Here is a 21745-nt window from a genome sequence, read left to right as displayed (position 1 = left end):
AGGGAAGAAATACTCTGCAGAATAGCACTTGGTCACTCTTCAGTGAAGGCTCTCAACAAAATATTCAAAGACAAGAAATAACACTCCAAACAAAAAACAAAGATCAAACTTGTCCATGCACTCATTTTCTCAGTGGTCAATTACAGATGCAAAAGCTGGATACTATGTAAACGAGACAGAAAGAAGATTGACTCATTTGAGCTTTGGTGTTGGAGAAGGATTTTATGCAGGCCACCAGTAGAACTAACAAATCGATTTTGGAAGAGATCAAACTGATTATGTCACAAGAAGCCCAAATGATGAAGTTACGACTGTCTTATTTTGGTCATACTGTCAGAAGAGAAAGATCATTGGAGAAGGACATCATGTTTGGAAAGATCGAAGGAACCAGGCGAAGAGGGCGACCTGCAATTAGATGGTTGCATAAGCTGAAAACAACCAAGGGGATGACTCTGGAGGACCTCACTGGACTAGCACAAAACTGATTTCTTTTTAGATCTGTAATTCATCAAGTCGCTAAAACTCGAGCACGAGTCTATCGTACTTAAGAAGAAGAAGCAAGAACAGCCAACCCATCAGAGCATCAGGCAGGATAACTTTGTTGCCAAGACAAAAAAATGGCCACATGAAAACAAATAAAACTAATCTAATTTAATCTAATCCTTAGGTTTGTATACCGCATCATCTCCACGTTCGTAGAGCTCGACGCGGTTTACAGTAGGAGAAATAGGAAGGAACTACAACAGAGGGTTAGAGGTAGAAGTGTGAAGAAAATTTAGAGGACTTGGGATGTCAAGATATAAGAGTTTCCTTGATTCCTAAGTTGGAGGGAGACTTACATTTTTTGAGAAAAGCCAGGTTTTCAGATGTTTGCGGAAAACTTGGAGAGAGCTCAAGTTCCGAAGAGGGGAGGTAAGGTTGTTCCAGAGCTCAGTGATTTTGAAGTGGAGGGAGGTCCCTAGCTTTCCTGTGTGGGAAATGCCTTTTAGCGAGGGGAAGGATAATTTTAATTTGTGGGAGGATCTGGTGGTATTAGGGTTTGAGGAATTCCAAGAAAGAGGGATAAAGGGAGGGAGGATACCATATAGGATTTTGAAAGTTAAACAGGCGCATTTATAGTGGACCCTGGCGATTATCGGAAGCCAGTGGAGCTTGGCCAGGAGCGGGGAGACATGGTCAAAACTAATTCCCAGAAACAACATAAGAAAGTATTCTAAACAAAAATTTTCTGGCTGTCCATTCCTAAAACGCAAATATGTCTTCCCTTACCAGTTCCACACGTCTACGGCAAGCCTCCATTTCTCTCTGCGAGAACTCCTGCATCTCCAGCTTCATTTCTTCCATTCGCATTTGGTAATACTTGGCATTCTCCTTCTCCCGAGCCTCAGAATCAGCAGCTTTCTCCAGCTCTTCTCCCATCCTTAACACACTGTCTCTCAAACGCAAGATCAACATCTGTAACAGAGAAGGAAATGCCAGAAAGGCCACTAAATTAAAGACTGAAAAATTTTTTAATAAAGTCTAGTGGGCACATAGGCCTGGATTCTCAAACCAGCACTGATATTAGCGGCCACCTTAAGAGCAGCCACCGATCGCGTGTCAATCACACATTGGCACCAGTTTCGGAATTGTGCTGACATGAGAGATAGGCACCAGAAATGTAGGCCAGGGTTTTCTAGGGCTACATTTCCGGCGCCCATCTTTGTGTGAATCACACGTATGTAGGCACTTTAGGCCACCTAACATCATTTCCAACATTGCCCCCCCTACTTTGGCATTCAGCAGCCTAAAGTGCCTATGTAGACGTGATTCTGCTGCAGAATTTCTATGCGCTGATATGCGCCTCAAATCTCCACTAAAAATGCCATTTGGATGGCATTTTAATGGAGGTATGGGTACCTACAAGCGCCTATAAAATCGGCACCCGTTCAAGCATCCGGACCATAAAATAGATGTCCGGGTTTTGAAAAGCCTCCTCTAAATCGCTTCAGGCAAGAGGAAATCCGTGCATGGGCGGATTTCTTCTTGCCCAACAAGAGCACGCAGCGGGGGGGGGGGGGGGGGGCGGGACTGGGGCATAACGGGGCAGGGATGGGTGGAACTGGGCAGGCCTGGGAGCGGATCTAGGGGTCCAGATTTTACTATAGTAAAATCTGGCAACCCTAAACATGGGAGGTCCCAGCAGCCATTTTGAGACTGAAACCAGCACAGGCAGGATACTTGCTCATAGAAAAGAGGAAAAGATTCTACAGCTTTTCGCCTGCAACATAAAAAAAATAGAAGCTCTATGTTCTTCCAGCTTCACAGGACAAAATGAAGGAATATCATGCAAATCTTTTGATGCTGATCTCAAAGACTTAGAGCTCCTTTTACTAAGGTGCGCTAGCGTTTTTAGCGCACAAAGGAAATTACCGCACGCTACACGGCTAGAACTAACGCCAGCTCAATGCTGGCATTAAAGTCTAGCGTGCGCGGCAATGTGGCGCGTGCTATTCCATGCGTTAAAGCCCTAACGTAGCTTAGTAAAAGGAGCCCCTAGTAAAGTTGGTTGACACATCCATAAACTACAGTAGCAGCCAGAGCCACTGGGGCATTATTAATAATCTTTTAAAAATCTGCAGCAGAACTTTTCAACATATCCTTGATTCAATAGGGAGCCAACGTAAGTTTATTAAAACAAGAATAATATGATCTAATCAAGAAATGTCCTCCATGTTGCATTTTATTGCATGGTCTCCTTCTCTCTGCAATCCTTGAAGAGCATACAATACCTCATATCTCTTGATCTGTGCTTTCTGAAATTCCACCTTGTTTTCCAAATCACAAATCGCTGCTTCCTGCCGGCTAACAATCGAACGTTCCACCATTGAGCTCTCTAAGTGGTCAATCCTGCTCTGGGCCAGCTGCAGCTGCAACATCAAGAAAGATAATTTGGTCAACAATTTTCGAAGCAGGAATTCAAGGTTATTTTCAACCCTGTGATGCAATTTTCAGATTTATATTGAAATTATGTACACACAGTACTTTCTACTATTCTGTTTGGTCTTCCTGTGATGATGGTATTCCCTTTTGCCTCCTTTGGTTGATATGAACACTTGGGATCTTCTATAACTCATGTACTTGGAAGATATTAGTTTGCATCATACAACTGAGAAAAGGCTTTGGATTTATTCCATGCTCAAATACAAGTTCATGAATTTTTTTTTAATTAAATTATAAGGTACATTATGAGCCAAAAGTGAGCATGAAACACGGAAGTCTTATGATGACCTTCTACTCAAAGCAAGGCAAATCAAGCCCTCTAATTCAATTAGACAAAACCTTGGGAGCGTTATGAAAAATGAGGTTCATTTTAATATGTCAGTTAAAGACATTCCTTCTTGTACCCCCCTCTTTATTACTTTGTCCTTTCATCGCCTTTGTGCCTACCATACAATGATTCAATCGCAATGGAAGCCTTCCAGAATACAAAACGAGAGCGTTCAGCACTGGCCAGTCAACAGATCTGATTGACTTATACTTGATAGTGAGGAGAGATAGGGGAAGCAAGGGAAATCTGTTTTTCTCATGAGAAGTCATAGGGGGCGATTGAATAAGTCTAAACAAAATTTAAACCAGGTAAACAACAAAAGGAAAGACTTAAGAGTTGACATTTGGATTATGATTTTTTTTGCCAGGATTTTGAAGGCTGAATTTATGAGATTGATGTCATCTTTTGACGGAATTAGCCATGAAGTGTACTCAGCATTTCTACCTCTACTGAAGAAGACACTGAATAAATATTAAAGGACATATGTTAAATATTAGCCATCAGCCTATAAAGCAAGCTGAGAGGCTGCTATTTCATGTACTTTAGCTTACTGATGCACCTATATTCTGCCTTGCTTCCCCTTTAATTACGAGGATAATTTTATAATTCCTTATAATGTTGGATAGTATGCATGTTTTCAAGGGCCTGTTTAACCATTGGTTCAGGCGAGGCTCTGGCCCAGGATGCCAGCGATTAAGGGCACAAAAATGCCTGGTCTACAGGTTAAGCCTTTTCTTCCCCCCCCCCCCCGTCTCCCCCCAATCCGGTCTCTCCCCTTCTCTCTTCCTTCTCCGCATGGGTCCAGCACTGTTCCCTCACCTCTCTCATTCCATCACAGTCTCATTCCTCCACCACCTTAAGGTCGTCACATATTATCACAGCCAAGTACCGCTCCTCTTTTCATGCACAAAAGTTCTTCAACCCCTAAACTGTGCCGTTCCCTCGGGCTTTTGCAGCTCAAATGCATGACCTTGCATTTCTTAGCATTACATCTTCTTCATCAGGGGTGTCTGTTCTGCTGCAAATTTTGGTATCATCCGTAAAGAGGCAAATCTTATCTGATAGCCCTTCAGCAATATCGCTCACAAAAATGTTATAAAGAACAGGCCCAAGAACCAAATTTTGAGGCACACAACACCATCCCTTTTCTCAGAGAGATCTCTATTGACCACTATCCTCTGTCACCTTCCACTTAACCAGTTCCTGACCCAGTCCGTCACTTTGGGGACCATCCCAAGGGCACTAAGGGCTAGATTCACTAAGCAAACCGATCGTGGACTGATCAGTTTGCGACCCCTTTGCGACCTGAATTTACTCCGGTCCGATTCACTTACCTCTGTGACGATCCGATTCCGATCCGTGCATGCAAATGAGGGGAACGGCATGCAAAGTAGGCAGGGACACGATTCACTAAAGAAATTTTTGAAACCGACTAGGCTTGCCGATCAAAACATAAAGCAATTGCTGGGGACCAGTCGCAAGTGTCCTCTCCGACTGTCCTCGGGCCTGAAATCCCAGCCCTGCAGCCCAGCTCTGCCGCTCTGCTCTATGCTCTTTCCAGCCGAATTTTCCACACAAACACCCCTTCCAGCCGAGCCCTGCTCTTGCCGCCCCAACTCTCCTGCCTTCTGCCGCTCTTCCCCGCAGTGCGAGCCTGTGGTTTTAAAGGAGTCTGCTGCAAATGTGGAGTTTCTTTAAGAGAATAAAAATGAGAACATGTTTGTCAAGTAATCTGGTGAATCTGTTGAAGTTTTTTTGGTTGCTTCTTCCCACTGGGTCGGGTTAATGTTATTCTTTTAGGGCACCTTCCCCGGTGCAGAAGGGAAGTGATTTTGTACCATTTCTTGTACCACAGGGTAAGGGCCAGAATCAAGGACTGTGCTATTGCACTACTGCTACTATTTATTATTTCTAAAGCGCTGAAAGGCGTACCTAGCACTGCACATTTTAATATACAATAGACAGTCCCTGCTCAGAAGAGCTTACAATCTAATTTAGACAGGACATTTCGGGGTTGGGGAGATTATGGTAGAGGATCACCATATTAGAATCACCTGGCACAAACTACTACACCTGAGCAATCATCACAATGCTCTGGTTTTTGGGTTTTTTGGTGCTACTTTTGCAATAAGGGTAGTAAAATCTTACTTTCTCTTGAAGACTTTGTTTCTCTTTCTTATAAACCTCCACTTGTTCCTGTAGTTCTCGAATTTGGGCAATGTCGGATGAAGACTATTAAAAAAAAAAACAACCCAAAAAACAAAGAAATGTTTCAGTAAAAACAAATTACAACAATAAGCATGAATGTGCTCGAAGAAAAGGAGGAGAGGATGACATTCGGGAACCATGCAAGATTCATCATATGAACATGCCGACAGTAAAGAAACCCATCGACGGAGTCCTTTGACTGAAGTGCATTAAGTTTTGCAGTTCACGCAGTTTAATGGAGTTATCTAAAAGTATTCTTATCCACTGTGCGGGTGAAGTTTTTAAGTTTGGTTGCTTCTGTTTTAAGGCTTTGTTTGGTTTAGCTCCCAAATATATAATTGAGCTTTCCTTTTTTGCAACCAACAGACATAAGAGAAACTCCCATCTGAATTTTGTTTTCCGCCTGTTAGAGGATGTAAACTTAAAAAAACATCATCAAAATCTATTTTCATATCAAGCAGCGTTATGGGGTCAGGATTCAGAACAATTGCTTTTGCTTACTGACACGTATGGGGAATTTAGGAGACATCTAAAAACATATCTGTTTTCGAAGTATTTAAGCAGCTAATTCATAAAAATTTTATTAGGTACTATTTTGATCATTTTTGTGTCTCTAATTATTGGCTTTTAACTTTTTTAGTTCTATTCAACTTTTATTGTTTTTTTTTTAAACTACTGTACACCGCATAGAACTTTATGGCCTTGCGGTATATAAATTGATTATTATTATTATAATAATTGAAAAAATTAAAATTAATTGGCAATAAGCATCTGTCTTGTTAGGCCCAATTCTACAAAAGATATGTGCCTATTGCATGGCTCCTAGCAGTGCCTAACCCCTAAGTAGGCGTGATTAGGGGCGGAGAAGAACTTAAGCACCACTAGGCGTGATTCTCTAAAGCAGTGGTCCCTAACTCTGTCCTGGAGGACCACCAGGTCAATCGGGTTTTCAGGCTAACCCTAAGGAATATGTGTGGAGCAGATTATGCATGCTTGTCACTTCCATTATATGCAAATCTCTCTCATGCATATTCATTAGGGCTAGACTGAAAACCCGATTGGCCTGGTGGTCCTCCAGGACAGGGCGTAGGCATCTATAATGTAGGCTTTTAAAACCCTGGCCTACATTATGTTTATGTTTATTTAAGATTTGATCTGCCGCTCCTGCATTTTACTGCGGTTTACAAAGCACTGCACATTTTAATATACAATAGACAGTCCCTGCTCAGAAGAAATGAAATTAGGTACTTGAGAAAAACGACCCTATCCGTCCCGAAGGCTCACAATCTAGCTAAAGTACCTGATTAAGATAAAAAATATGTAATGCATTTCCAAGATCAAAAATCAAAGAAATAGAAAACAGAAAGAATGAAAGAAGATAAAAAATTAAAAATAAAATAAAACTTTAAGAGATAGAAAAGTCTCTGAGGCGGCTTGATAGTAAGTTCAGTCTGCAGAACCAGGTTGACCGGCCGCCACCAAAGAAGCAGGACCAGGAAACACGCCAATGAAGGCCACCATGACACCAGTCACCGGACAGGCGAGGACATTACAGGCGTCTAAGTTTAAGTTACTTGGAATTCCAACACTATAAATCAGGGTACAATTAAACAAACTACTTATCCCCAAAAGTATTTAATACATATAATATAACTAGACAGGCTTTCTACTTAAATACACTATATAAGAACCAGCAAACACTTATTAGAACATTGGAGAAATGCAATAAAACACCCAGATTAAGAGGTGAAACAGCTCAATGCTGGCGTTAAGGCCTAGCGCGCAGGGCTATTCCGCGCGTTAAAGCCCGTTTTCTCTGTCTCCCCCACATCTCCATCCTCGACCTTCTTACCTGTGCAATTAGGGCTTTGTGCTTTTCCATAAGCTCATTCAGGTCTTCTTGATCCTCGTCAATCCGTTTCAGGAGATCGGCTTTCTCATGCTGCAGCTGGTACAGCTGCTCATCCACCTGAGACAAAATACAATCCACAGAGTTGATCGGGATTAGCTTCCACAGCGCTCCTTCTTTGCACAAACCTTTGTCTCCGAAATGATTGGAGACATCTGAACTACCTCTCTTCAAAATCTTGCTTTCTGAAGAAAGAACTCGAGGTAGCAGAAAAGTATGTTGACAGCAGAAGTTCTTCTAGACATATTTAACTACTGAAAAACAAGACAGACAGAGGAAGGCCAATAGTCAGACGTGAGGCCACCGCGCAGGTCTAAATATATAATTTAAACATATACATATTTTCAGTCTCGCTCTCTGAATCACAGCCAGCACTGGAATGTTTGCATATGACTTTATATAGATCATTATACGTGCATTGTTCAACTTCTAATTTGCCTATCACCACCTAAACTAAACTAAACCTTAAGTTTATATACCGCATCCTCTCCATAAAGACAAAGCTCGGCACGGTTTACAGAAACTTTAATATAAGGAATGAAAAACATAAATAAGAATTAGTGATTATAAAGAGGGTAGTGAGATTTACATTTTTGAGAACAGCCAAGTTTTCAGATGCTTTCGGAATAATTGGAAGGAGCCCAGATTCCGCAGCAGGGCAGGAAGGATTATTCCAAACTCAGTGATTTTGAAGAAAAGAGATTTCCCTAATTTTCCAGCACAGATAACGCCTTTTAACGAGGGGAAAGATAGTTTAAGGGCCTCTTTTACAAAGCCACGCAGCAACAGTCCCAAATCCCTTTAAAAAGGCTTCGTAAGAGAGGCCCTAAGTTTTTGATAGATCTGGTAGCATCAGGTCTTGCAGAATTCCAAGATAGTGGAATTAGAGGAGGAAGAATGCCACGCAAGATCTTGAATGTTAGGCAGGTGCATTTGAAGTGAACCCTAGAAATTACTGGAAGCCAGTGAAGTTTTGACAGAAGCGGGGAGACATGGTCAAATTTGCTTTTTTTGCGAAGATCAACCTAGCCGCAGTGTTCTGGATCTGTTGAAGTCTTTGAAGGCTTTTCTTGGTTAGACTTAGACAGATGGAGTTACAAATAGTCCAGCCTGGAAAGGGAGGAGATATTAAGATGCAGCATAAGATGGGCACCTTGTACTATCTCTATACCACAGTGACCAATTCTTGCAACAAATGAATAACGCTACTTGGGAGCCACCTCACAGATGGCATTATTCAACCAGTGCTGCTGGCCCACGCTAAACGCCTTTAGTGCCATTTAGCAGAACCCAGCGTTAAGTATTTTTTTAGATATTGGTGTTCCATATGTATTTTATGTTAGGATTATGTTTGCTTTATTTATTTTTTTATTGATATCTCTATATACTTATATATTTTAATACATTTTTATACTTATATATTGATATGGTTATTTTTTACGTCCATGTAATTAATTTTAATGTGTTTGATTGGTTCATGTTTTCTATCCCTCCCACTGTTTCAGCTTTTGTATTGTATTTTATTTTATAAATTTTTGGGGTTTTTTTATTTGTTCATTTAAGATATAAAAACATAAGAATTGCCAAACTGGTACAGACTGAAGGTCCATCAAGTCCAGTATCCTGTTTCCAACAGTGGCCAACCCAGGTCCCAAGAACCTGGCAGAAACCCAAAGAGTAGCAACATTCCAGAGCTGAGATTGTGATGTCATAAGGCCTCATTCCACCAATGCCTAAGAGCCAACCTCAGCAGTGATGCCACAATGGCTTGACTGTCATATTTGGCTCACATAACAACATAACAATTGCCATACTAGGATAGACCGAAGGCCCATCAAGTCCAGTATCCTGTTTCCAACAGTGGCCAACCAAGGTCCTAAGTCCTAGCTAGATCCCAAGTAATAAAACAGATTTTATGCTGCTTATCATAAGAATAAGCAGTGGATTTCCGCAATCCATCTCAATAATGGCCTATGGGCTTTTAGGAAATTATCCAAACCTTTTAAAAACCCTACTAAGCTAACTGATTTCACCATATTCTGTGGCAGCGAATTCCAGAGTTTGATTACACGTTGAGAAATAAATATTTTCTCCAGTTTGTTTTAAATCTACTAGTTTTTAGCCAAATACGACCGTGTCGAGTCCTCCTTATTTCACATCCTTGGAAATAAAGAGTGCCTTTACTTTTGACATATACTGGTGGTGTTTTGATTTTTGATATTACATTCTTGTGTCTTCTTGTGCATACTCCCGTGGGAACGTCTCTTCTTTTTTGACTATACCACTTTTCCTCAGGCATTACAAAGCAGTTTATACATGAAATTAAAATCAAAATTGAAACAGAATGCCAATTAAAACAGGAAAGATGACACTTGCTCCCAGAGCCTAAGAGTACGGAAAAACAAAAGCATGCATTATTTCATATGCAGATACAATACATAAATCAAACAAAAAACTGTGCTTTGTTTGAGTCTTATACAGAAAACAGTGGTAGGAACATAGTTGAGGGTTTAGAAGGGAATCTGTCTTGGTTTAAGTATGGAGATGTACCGTATTTCCCCATATATAGGCCGTGTATGGGGGCGTGGCCTAGTTAAATGGGGCGGCCTATACACAACTTATAAATCATCCCCCACCCCCAGTACCTATATCGGACCCCCTCGCTGGCGCACGGCTCGGGTCTCCAGCGGTGCAGGGCAGCCGCGATCTCTTCGGCATCCGGCCTGCCCCGCACCGCTTGCTGAGTGGCTGAGGTCAGTTCTTGCGAGTCTCGTGAGAGCTGACGTCGGCCATTCAGCGGGCGGTGCAGGGGCAGGCCGGATGCCAAAGAGATCGCAGCTGGAGACCCGAGCCGCGCTCTAGCGAGGAGGGTCCGTTAAAAGTTCCTGGGGGTGCGGGGATGATTTAAAAAGGCAGGGGGAGGTACAGGAAGATAAGCCACAGCTAATACCATGGGGCAGCTCATCTTCCGTTTTTTAAACATAGGCCGCCCTTTTCTGCGGCCTATGCAGAGGAGTGGCCTATATGCAGGGAAATACGGTATATTTATGCTTTTCTCCGACAGTGATAGAAAATCAGAGATGGAGATAAGCTGGGTGGGCAGCCTGGATGGGCTCATTGCTGTTTGTCTGCCATCATTCACTATCAGATCAATATTTAAAAGATTTATGCAGTTAAAACGGGCTTTTAGCTACACAAATCTCACTGGTTAAATATTTATTCTGCTGCTTACTTAATTTTCTTAGCACATAATTGCTAGAAGCACAGATTTTATTAGACATAAAAGAGGTCAGGGATAGGATGCAGGGGGGGGAGGGGGAGAGCATGATTAGGTTTGGATTTTTAATTTCAGCATGATTTTAGCTCTAACCAGATTAATGTGTGGAATCAACTATGTTTGCATAAATGGTTTCCCTAAATCATACCAAACAAGTTTTGTGCCATTTGATTTAACTGAATATTTGGATGAACAATTAACAAGAAAAAGCACATCTGAGTATTAGGACAGCGTTAACAGCCCCCACCCCAAACAACACTCCCCTGAAATCTCTGTGTAAGATAGATCTCCATGTGTAAACAGCAGCGTCCTGAAATCAATTTTTATGTGCTATTTATTTGTGGCTGGTTCTAACATAATGCACTTAATGCAAAGTAAGAACTTTTCTGTGTGATGCCTATATGAGAACATGCTGGAAACACCCCAATAATTAGCATATAGGTTTTATACATCCCCCCCCTCCAGATTATATATAGCACCCAGATTTGTGTACCTAAATATGGACATGCTCCCGTTAAGCATAACCAGCAATAATTGGATGCTTAAAGCCAAATACACTGCACAACAAATTTTTAAATTTTGTAAATTTTTTTTTTGGGGGAGGGGCAAAAAAAAGAGGTTTACTTTACAGAATTTGACCTCCTATGTATGAGATAAGCCTCAGTTTTCTCCCATCAAGTCTAGTTTTTGAGCAAATCGCAAATATTTCTAGCACGAGAAGTCATAATGTGATGCATTGCGCCAATTTAAGAGTTCCTATAAATATTATTTTCTAGAATCGTTTTGCCGATGACGTGCATTTATAAACGAGATTAGGAGCATCTCTAATTAATGTCCAACAATAGGCGGCCAGCGCTGATGAATTCCATCTGCCCTGATATCGTTTCTCCATTGTAGCAATGTCCTGGCGAAACCTTTCCCCGTGCTCATCACTAATACTACCGAGATTATCAGGGGGGGAAAAAATCTAGTTTGAGGCAAACTGTTTTAATATTTCACAGATTGTTAGAACATTTACTCCAAGCATTAGAAAATATAGCAAAAATCTTAATTTTTGCATTATAATGCTCTTTTGCCCAAAATTAGAGGGTTAGACTGAAAAATGAAGGTCGGTATGAATTCGGCGACCCCAAATCACTATAGAACACCCACTACAATTCATGCCCCAAAACCTCTGTTGCACACTGTAACCAGAGCTGATATTGTGATGTCATAATGCCTCATTCCACCAATGCCTAAGAGCCAACCTCAGCAGTGATGTCACAATGGCTTCATTGTCCTGTACTTGGCTCACTTTTGCTACATTTTGGTTTCTAGAGTGGTGCAGTGGTTAAAGCTACAACCTCAGCACCCAGAGGGTTATACCGAAAAATCAAGGTCAGTTTTGAATTCAGCGACCCCAAATCACTATAGAACACCCACTACAATTCATGCCCCAAAACCTCTGTTGCACAGTGTAACCAGAGCTGATATTGTGATGTCATAATGCCTCATTCCACCAATGCCTAAGAGCCAACCTCAGCAGTGATGTCACAATGGCTTCATTGTCCTGTACTTGGCTCACTTTTGCTACATTTTGGTTTCTAGAGTGGTGCAGTGGTTAAAGCTACAACCTCAGCACCCAGAGGGTTATACCGAAAAATCAAGGTCAGTTTTGAATTCAGCGACCCCAAATCACTATAGAACACCCACTACAATTCATGCCCCAAAACCTCTGTTGCACAGTGTAACCAGAGCTGATATTGTGATGTCATAATGCCTCATTCCACCAATGCCTAAGAGCCAACCTCAGCAGTGATGTCACAATGGCTTCATTGTCCTGTACTTGGCTCACTTTTGCTACATTTTGGTTTCTAGAGTTTTGCAGTGGTTAAAGCTACAGCCTCGGCACCCAGAGGGTTATACCGAAAAATTAAGGTCAGTTTTGAATTCAGCGACCCCAAATCACTATAGAACACCCACTACAATTCATGCTCCAAAACCTCTGTTGCACAGTGTTATTGAGGGTAATCTGCGTGCTCATCTGACTGCATGCTATGAGTCTATGAGCCAGTGCGTCTGCCACAGTGCGTATCTCAAAAGAGGGTGTGGCCTTGGAAGAGGCATGGGCGTGTCAGGAGCATTACAAAGGTGGTGCACGTGGTTATAGAATATTGGGTCAGCGTGCCTAACCTGAGCACCAGCAATTTACACCAAGTTTCAGTAGGCATAAGCCACCGCAAGTACAGGGACAAGTCCATTCACCGCCCCGTGGAGCGGTGAATGGTCTTGTCTCCACAGTTGAACGAGCGGTGAACGAGAGTGCAGTCTGGCAGCCCCCTCTCTCCCGCTGGCCATCCGGTCGTGCATCTCCCTCCCTCCCTTTCCCTCACCTTCTCTTTGTGGCAATTTCTATAAGGCTATCCTTTGTATTGCAGCCGGAGCCTTGAAGTCACATCGTGTGTGGCTGCTGGAAAAGTCTCCTCTGAAGCAACTTCCTGTCTCCGGTTGCATTGGAGGAGATTTTTCCGGCAGCCAACGCGACACGACTTCAAGGCACCGGCTGCAATACAATGGATAGCCTTATAGAAATCGCCACAAAGAGAAGGTAAGGGAAGAGAGGGAGGGAGATGCACGGCTGGCTGGCAGGAGGGAGCTGCTGGATTACACAAAGGGTGCTGGGGGGGGGATGGAGAGGAGAAGACGCTGAAGCAGCCTGAAGGCAACTGGGGAAGAAAGAGAGTGGAGAAGACGCTGAAGCAGCCTGAAGGCAACTGGGGAAGAAAGAGAGTGGAGAAGACGCTGGGAAATGGGGAATAGAGATTGGGGAGAAGACGCTGGAAAATGCGAAAGAGAGAGTGGGGAGAAGACGCTGGGAAATGGGGAAGAGAGAGTGGGGAGAAGACGCTGGGAAATGGGGAAGAGAGAGTAGGGAGAAGATGCTGGGAAATGGGGAAGAGAGAGTAGGGAGAAGATGCTGGGAAATGGGGAAGAGAGAGTGGGAAGAAGACGCTGGGAAATGGGGAAGAGAGAGTAGGGAGAAGATGCTGGGAAATGGGGAAGAGAGAGTGGGGAGAAGACGTAGGGAAATGGGGAAGAAAGAGTGGGGAGAAGACGCTGGAAGGAAAATGGGGAAGACAGAGTGGGGAGAAGACAGAGATGCCAGACTATGGGGGGAGCGGAGGGAAGAAGATGGGTGCCATGCCGACTGAGGGGGGTGAAAGGAGAGGCATAGTAACAATGCAAATGGAAGACACTGAGAGAATACAGACAGTGGATGGAATGAATTGAATGAGAAGATGAGGAAAGCAATTTCTATTTATTTCCTTTTTTTTGCTTTAGAATAAAGTAGTATATTAGTTGTGTTGATAAAAATGTATAAACAAAGCCCTGGCAGCTGAACATCTTTCTCTAGTTCAGCAGCCAGAACTTTGATTTATAAGGAAGGAATAAGCTAAATATTGCACTACTGAGGCTTGTATGGATGCTGCGGGGACAGGGCGGTGAAGTGGACAGCGGAGACGGAGACGGGGTGGTGAAGGGGACGGCAGGGACGGGGCAGTGAAGGGGATGGTGGTCCGGGGATGGGGCAGTGACAGGGACAGAATTTTTCCCTGTGTCATTCTCTAATTGAAAGCACAATATTGAAGCACCGCCCCCTCCCCCTACTGCAGCAATGCAGTTGGAGGACTCCTGCTCAGCTTAGAGCAGTGGTCTCAAACTCAAACCCTTTGCAGGGCCACATTTTGGATTTGTAGGTCCTTGGAGGGCCTCAGAAAAAATAGTTAATGTCTTATTAAAGAAATGACAATTTTGCATGAGGTAAAACGCTTTATAGTTTATAAATCTTTTCTTTTGGCTAAGTCTTAATAATATTTTTGCCATTTATAGCTAAAGAGACATATGATCAAGAAACTGTTTTATTTTACTTTTGTGATTATGATAAACATACTGAGGGCCTCAAAATAGTACCTGGCGGGTCGCGAGTTTGAAACCACTAGCTTAGATAGAATAGCTGAGTATTTGACGCTTGTTTGATCTCTGAAAACTGTTTTCTAGTGGTCTTTTTGTATAATGTTCAACACTATTAAAAGAAAAATTGTATAAACAAGCATAGTTGTAGTGTTGCTATTACAATACCATGTTCTTGTTTCTGGAGATGTTCTCCAGCTCCATGTGAAGATTCTCCAACTCCAGGCTCAGAGATTTCTGGGATTTCTCAGCTTCTACGTATTTCGCCTGACTTTCTCCAAGCTGGAAAAGAAATATTGACTCATTAAAGATAATTACCACTGGTGGGACAAAGTGAATTAACTTTGCCATAAAAAATGATTTGATTCTTCTGGCTTCAGTTTTCTCATCATAGTAACCTGCCATTAATTGAGTACTGTTGCTATAAAAACCAAAATCGGTGGTTATTTTGATTTAGAAGTGTATTTTATTCAAACACGAGAGCGATAAAACTCATACACTAGACATTTTTACCAATGTTGTCAACATGTTAACTCATGATAAGTGCAGGAAGGAACAGTGGTGACAAATCCAGGAAGAAAAAGAACAGGTAAGGAGTCTAAGGGCTCCTTTTACGTTTTTAGCGCATGCACCGGATTAGCGCACGCTATAGCCGAAAAACTACCGCCTGCTCAAGAGGAGGCGGTAGCGGCTCGCGCGTGTTATTCCACGCCCTAAAGCCCTAACGCACCTTCGTAAAAGGAGCCCTAAATAGTTCAAAAATTTATTGTGAGAAATTCGTAGTGACTCAACACGACCAGATGTTGCAGTGTCAGGAGTCTGTTATCTCATATGACTGGCACACAAATGACTGCGAAAAACCTCTAGAACAGTGTTCTTCAACCACCGGTCCATGGACTGGTGCCGGTCCACAGAAATTTCCTGTGCATCAGGCCCAAAACAGTGTTCTTCAACCGCCGGTCCACGGTTCGATCAATGTGGCATTATCTTCGAGCCAGCTCCCACTTCCTCACTGATTCAGTGCACAAAGCCACGGGCAGTGTCTCCTACGCGCATCCTGCGCCTGAACCGGAAGCCTTCTCTCTGACATCAGAGAGAAGGTTTCCAAATGAGGTACGGGACGTGCAAGGAGCTGCTGCCCACAGCTTTGTGCACCGCATCAGTGAGGAAGAGGCAGCCGGCCTTAAGATAATACCGGGGGCGGCATAAAATGGCCAGGCGGGAGCAGGCCAGAAGGTAAGGCATACATAGCATGGAGGGAGGGAGACAACAAAGGTAGGGGGGAATGATTTTATTTTTGAATTTAGTGATTGAATTATGTCAATTCTGAGAATTTACATCTGCTGTCAGTGTGCTTTGTGTAGTTTAATTTTGTGGTTAACCATTATGTGTTGTTAATAAGATTATATTGTGTATCTGTAAAAAAATGAATGGAAAAAATAGTGTTACAATTAGTACTATTCTGGGGCGGGATCTGGGGTGGAGATTGGGTAGAGATGGGCAGAGTCTGGCCCACGACTTAGCCCAGTGTTCTTCAACCGCCGGTCCACGGATTGATGCCGGTCCACAAAATAATTCTTTTATTTCTGCCGGTCCATAGGTGTGTAAAGGTTGAAAAACACTGCTCTAGAACACTGAAATATATCATTGTTATTACCTAGAGCAGACAACAGGTCATTTCTCACCATATGCTGTGGACCCAGCCATAAAAGTTTTGTTTTATCTGTATTGATCTCCAATTTATGCAAAATTACCCAGTGTTCCATTATACCAAGAGCTGACCTTAGGCTACTCAGATCCTTATCATTATTGCACAAAAGCATATTTGTATCTTTGAAATGCTTCCGGATAAATCTTGACATGCTAATGTAATTTGAAAGTCTGTATACAGACTCGTCCTCTGTAAACCGCTCTGAACTGCTTGTGGTATTGCGGTATACAAAAATAAAGTTATTATTATTATTATTATTAAAACACTTATGGAGTTTTGTGGATCAGACTTCAGAATGTGTCCAGTGGTGGTTCTCACTTACATGGCTTCCTCCAGGACCATGTTTCTAAAACATAAGCGCTCCCTCTGAAGTTGAAAGTCTCTGTTCTTTCAGGCTCCATTCACCCTTCAATATGTGTTAAACTTCAAACAAAATTGGCACAGATTAACCTAACGTACAACAAAATCTTTTCCAGAGGAAGGAAAATGGTAAAACCAGAGGGCATAAATTGAGGTTGAAGGATGGTAGATTCAAGAGCAATGTAAGGAAATTCTACTTTACGGAAAGGGTGGTGGATGCCTGGAATGCGCTTCCGAGAGAGGTGGTGGACAGGAAAACGGTGACAGAGTTCAAAGAAGCGTGGGATGAACACAGAGGATCTAGAATCAGAAAATAATAGTAAATATTGAAGAACTAAGGCCAGTACTGGGCAGACTTGCACGGTCTGTGTCTGTATATGGCTGTTTGGGGGAGGATGGGCTGGGGAGCGCTTCGATGATTAGGAGGGTGTAGATTGGCTGGAGTGAGCTTAGACGGAGACTTCAGCAGTTGGAACCCAAGTACAGTACTGGGTAGAGCTTTGGATTCTTGCTCAGAAATAGCTAAGAAGAAAAATTAAATTAAATTGAATCAGGTTGGGCAGACTGGATGGACCATTCGGGTCTTTATCTGCTGTCATCTACTATGTTACTATGCTTTTGAATGTTGAATTTTGAGATTTCTTTTTAAATTACTTTTTTTTCACACGATATATAGGTTTTTTACTTATGAAAGGTATTTGGAGCCTATTGCAAGACCCTGAAAAATATGGTGTCAATTAATGCTTCCCGATTTGCTGATTCAAATCAATTCACCGATTCACATCAGTGAATCGATTCAAATCAATTTCCTTACTTCAAAAAAATTGGACCAACCGATTCAGTGAGTCCTGACATCTCCGGGTCTCCTAAAGTAGCAGTAACAGTGGTGATGGCCGGCAGGAAGAGGCAGTGCTTGGAACAAGTTGTTCCTGGCCTGCCCCACCACCCCACCATCACAGATGATGTGGCACAGCGAAGCCCTGGTGGGGCAGGCCAGAAGCAGCCTGATCAGAGCGCTGCCTCTTCCCGCCGGCCACTGCTACCACTGTTGCTGCTTTGGGAGGCCCGTAAGTCAGATTTCATGGTAGAGGGTGTCAGTCGAGAAATGCTGTACAGGGCGATAGGAAAGAGGGAAAGCTGCTGCATAGGGGGATGGGAGGGAGGAGTGGAAAGTTGCTACATGGGGAGATGGGAGGGATAGAAAGCTGGTGCACATGGGGTTGAGAGAGGAGAGAGGAAGGGAGAGATGCAACAAAGAGATAAAAAAAGAAGTGAGAAGGAGAAATCCTACATATGGTGGAGGGGAGGGAGACATGCATGGAGAAAACAAAAGGTGGAGGGCAGGGAGAGATGGTGCTTAGGGAGATAAATAAATGTTGCACATGATAATGGAGAGAAGGAAGAGAGAAGGGAAGTGGAAGGGAAGGTACAGAGAAGGAAGATGGATGGTGGGCATTGAGAAAGAAGAAAATGTCAAATGGGCAGGAGACCCTGGTGAGCGAGTTAACAGAAGACAAACAGAAACCAGAGCCTGGGACCAACATGATTTGAATAATAAAATGACAAGACAACAAAATGTAAAAAAAATAATGTTATTTTCCATTTTGTGATTACAAAATGTCAGATTTGAAATGTGTATCCTGCCAGAGCTGGTGTTACCTTTGTTTACACCATAGTGCTGGCGTCACCTACCCTTCTCAATTATGTCCTTGTCTTGCCTCAATCCCCCCATATTTTTTTTCAATTTATTATTTTCTTTAAGCAATTTTAAATATTTTAAATATCTTTTTAATTTCTATTATTGTAAACCGACCAGATACTTGTGATGGTCGATGTATCAAGCTATAAATAAACTTGAAACGTGAACTTGGGTGAAGAGGCTACAAAATAAACCCTCCAGGACATTTAAAAAAACAAACCCAAACACCCGATTGGGCAGGAAAAGTGAATCGAATCGAATCGAATCGAAAAATCAATTTAATGGGCCAAATCAAATCAAAAACTTCTTCCCTGAATCAAGCAGCACTAGAGCTGACTGGCCGTTGGAGGTCTTTTTTCCTCCATTAGATCATTTTCCATTGTTAACTCAATGGGATCCTTTTACGAAGGTGCGTTAGTGGTTTAATGCGCGTAATAGCGCGTGCTAAACCATCGGACGCGCTAGCCGCTACCACGTCCTCTTGAGCAGGCGGTAGTTTTTCGGTCAGCATGGGGGTTAGCGTGTGATTACAAGTCACGTGCATTAACCCCGCTAGCGCGCCTTCGTAAAAGGAGCCCAATGGTTTTCTTGATTCAATAAGTGGTGTGTGATTACAATTTTCTGTGAGTTCAGGAGTCTTTTCCTTGTACCGGTTTGCGATTCTCCTTATTGATAATGCATGATTCCAAGTTATGTATAAGATTAAAATTTGGAGCAAGATGCAAATGCATGTCAAACAGGCCACTAATATCTTAGCGCAGACCACTATAAGCCTCTGAAAATTAACTAAACTCAAACTAAAATCTAAATGGCAATCTTGGTCAGAGATAGGTGCACCAACGATGGCCAGCGTTTCACAATACCTTGCTGCCTCAGGGCGTAAATCGCCAATCGATCTTTTTCGGGAGTACAAACAAGCGTCTCTCCCTGCACCACATACATTTCTTAGATGGTTTGCATTGCACAGAGCATTTTTCAAACAAAATAAAGGAGGTTTTTTTTATGCACGTGAGGTATCGTTTAGCCTTACCTTAAAGCCGTTATCATGGCTGGCATGTGCAACGTGATCTGAGGCTTTTTCCTTCTTTCATGTTTGTTTGGCTGGAGCATATGCAATGGAATGATATAAAGTAGTGAAATTTAGATTTGTTGCTCTCATGTGGAGAAGGCTTCATCTAAGGCAAGACAGTTGTTAGGTTGCATCCGCAGGAGTTTCGTCAGCCGGAAGCCTGAAGTCATAATGCCATTATACAGAACCATGGTGAAGCCTCATTTGGAATTCTGTGTGCAATTCTGGAGGCCACACTACCGAAAAGATGTGCTGAGAGTAGAGTCGGTGCAACGGATGGCCACCAGGATGGTCTCGGGGCTCAAGAATCTATCGTACGAGGAAAGGCTGAAAAATTTGTGGCTGTACTCACTCGAGGAACATAGGGAGAGAGCAGACATGATCGAAACGTTTAAGTATATTACCGGCCATATTGAGATGGAAGAAGAGATTCTCTTTCTCAAAGGACCCTCAGCCACAAGAGGACATCCGCTCAAACTCAGGGACGGGAAATTTCATGGCGACACCAGGAAATATTTCTTCACCGAGAGAGTGGTTGATCCTTGGAATGAGCTCCCGGTGCAGGTGATCGAGGCAAACAGCGTGCAAGAATTTAAGAGCAAATGGGATGCCCATGTGGGATCCCTTAGAGGGTTAAGCCAAGGGAACCTGTCACCAGGAGTGGGATCCCTAGGATAGTAGACTTGGGGGTGGGTCAGTAGAGTGGGCAGACCTGATGGGCTATGACCCTTATCTGCCGTCATCTTCTATGTTTCTATGTTTCTATATGTGAAAGAGTTGGTATTTGATTGATTTTTACTTTACTGTGCTGTGTTTGCTAAGTCTGGTTTCAGTGCCAGGCAAAATAGTGGAAACAATTATAAAAAAAATAAAATTATGGAACACATAGACAAACATGTTTTAATGGGACAGAGTCAGCATGAGTTTGGCCTCACCAATTTGCTTGACTTCTTTGAAGGTGTGAATAAACATATGGATAAAGGTGAGCCAGTTGATATAGTGCATATAGTGATTTTCAGAAAGCTTTTGATAAAGTTCCTCATGAGAGGCTCCTGAGAAAATTAAAGAATCATAGGAGAGGCAGCGATGTTCAGTTGTGGATTAGGAATTGGTAATCGGACAGAAAACAGAGGGCAGGGTTAAATGGCCATTTTTCTCCCCAGAGGAGGGTAAATAGTGGCTCCCATAGGGATCTGTACTGGTCCTGGGGCTATTTAACTTATTTATTAATGATCTGGAAATTGGAATGACGAGTGAGGTGTTTAAATCTGCAGATGCCACTTAACTGTTCAAAGTTGTTAAAACGCATGCGGACTGTGAAAAACTGCAGGCAGACCTTAGGAAATCAGAAGACTGGGCTTTCAGATGTCAGATGAAATTTAATGTAAATAAATGCAAAGTGATACATATTGGGGAGAATAACTCAAATCATAGTTACCAGATGCTAGGGTTCACCTTGGGGAGGGTCAACACCCAAGAAAAAGATCTGGGTGTTGAGGAGTGGCATTCGCTCGTGGGTTGTAGGGGGCGCTAATGGAATGGATAGTGTGCAGGACATGGTGCAGTATTTTGTGGAGTTGTTTCTACAAAAATGCTGGCTTTTCGTATGGTTCTGGGTAAACTAGCTAGAAGTACATATGAAAGTTAAGGCCACGCCCAATAGAAGTGTACAAAAAAGTTGGTGAATAAAAATTTGAATATGGATGTAGCCAAGGCCAGAAAAACACAATACAGATTAATATTAAGGAAAAGTATAATAATATTCTCTTTATGTATTTTGCTATTAAGCTAGACCATAGAGGAAATCAGGTAATGCGTAACATATTTCTAGAGGGATTAAGAACTCCATCTTGTATTAAGAACTCCATTTTGTTTTAATGGCTCCATCTTGATTTTCTGTCTGTTCTTTGTTCTCTCTGAGTCTTCCCACCTTGAGCCTGTGGCTCTAATTAATACCAGACTTCTCAGTCTGGCTTGTGGAAGATATAGGGTTTCATATTTTTGAATACAGATAGTTATATGTATTAAATATGAATGAAATATGTTGTGTGGATCTATGGATGGAAGGGGCCCCGAATGGATGATATGTGGTATGAATGATCTGTGAGAGAATGATTTGTATTTAATTTCAAATGTTTTATATAAGATATAAGAAACTAAAAGGGAGCCTAAGAGGCAAAATCTGGAAATGGTTAAGTTAGAGCCAGAGAGGCCCACCAACATAGGAAGGAGTCTGGGGCTTCTGAGTCTG

The 21745-nt window shown here is 42.4% G+C and overlaps 1 protein-coding gene across 2 annotated transcripts in view; it reads right to left on the bottom strand.

Moving 5' to 3' along the window:
* Window positions 1-21745, bottom strand: part of MYO18B (myosin XVIIIB) — a 565740-nt gene that overhangs the window by 91348 nt on the left and 452647 nt on the right. For both annotated transcript variants that reach the window (XM_033955841.1, XM_033955842.1), the window contains 5 exons: window positions 14824-14937; window positions 7371-7487; window positions 5459-5542; window positions 2772-2909; window positions 1270-1455 (listed from right to left, as the gene is read on the bottom strand). In XM_033955841.1, coding sequence (XP_033811732.1) covers window positions 1270-1455; window positions 2772-2909; window positions 5459-5542; window positions 7371-7487; window positions 14824-14937 — 639 coding nt within the window. The remainder of the gene's footprint in view (window positions 1-1269; window positions 1456-2771; window positions 2910-5458; window positions 5543-7370; window positions 7488-14823; window positions 14938-21745) is intronic.

Source organism: Geotrypetes seraphini, chromosome 8 (genome assembly GCF_902459505.1).
Source record: "Geotrypetes seraphini chromosome 8, aGeoSer1.1, whole genome shotgun sequence".
NCBI classification, from domain to species: Eukaryota; Metazoa; Chordata; class Amphibia; order Gymnophiona; family Dermophiidae; genus Geotrypetes; species Geotrypetes seraphini.
This window is presented reverse-complemented; position numbering and strand designations above follow the sequence as displayed.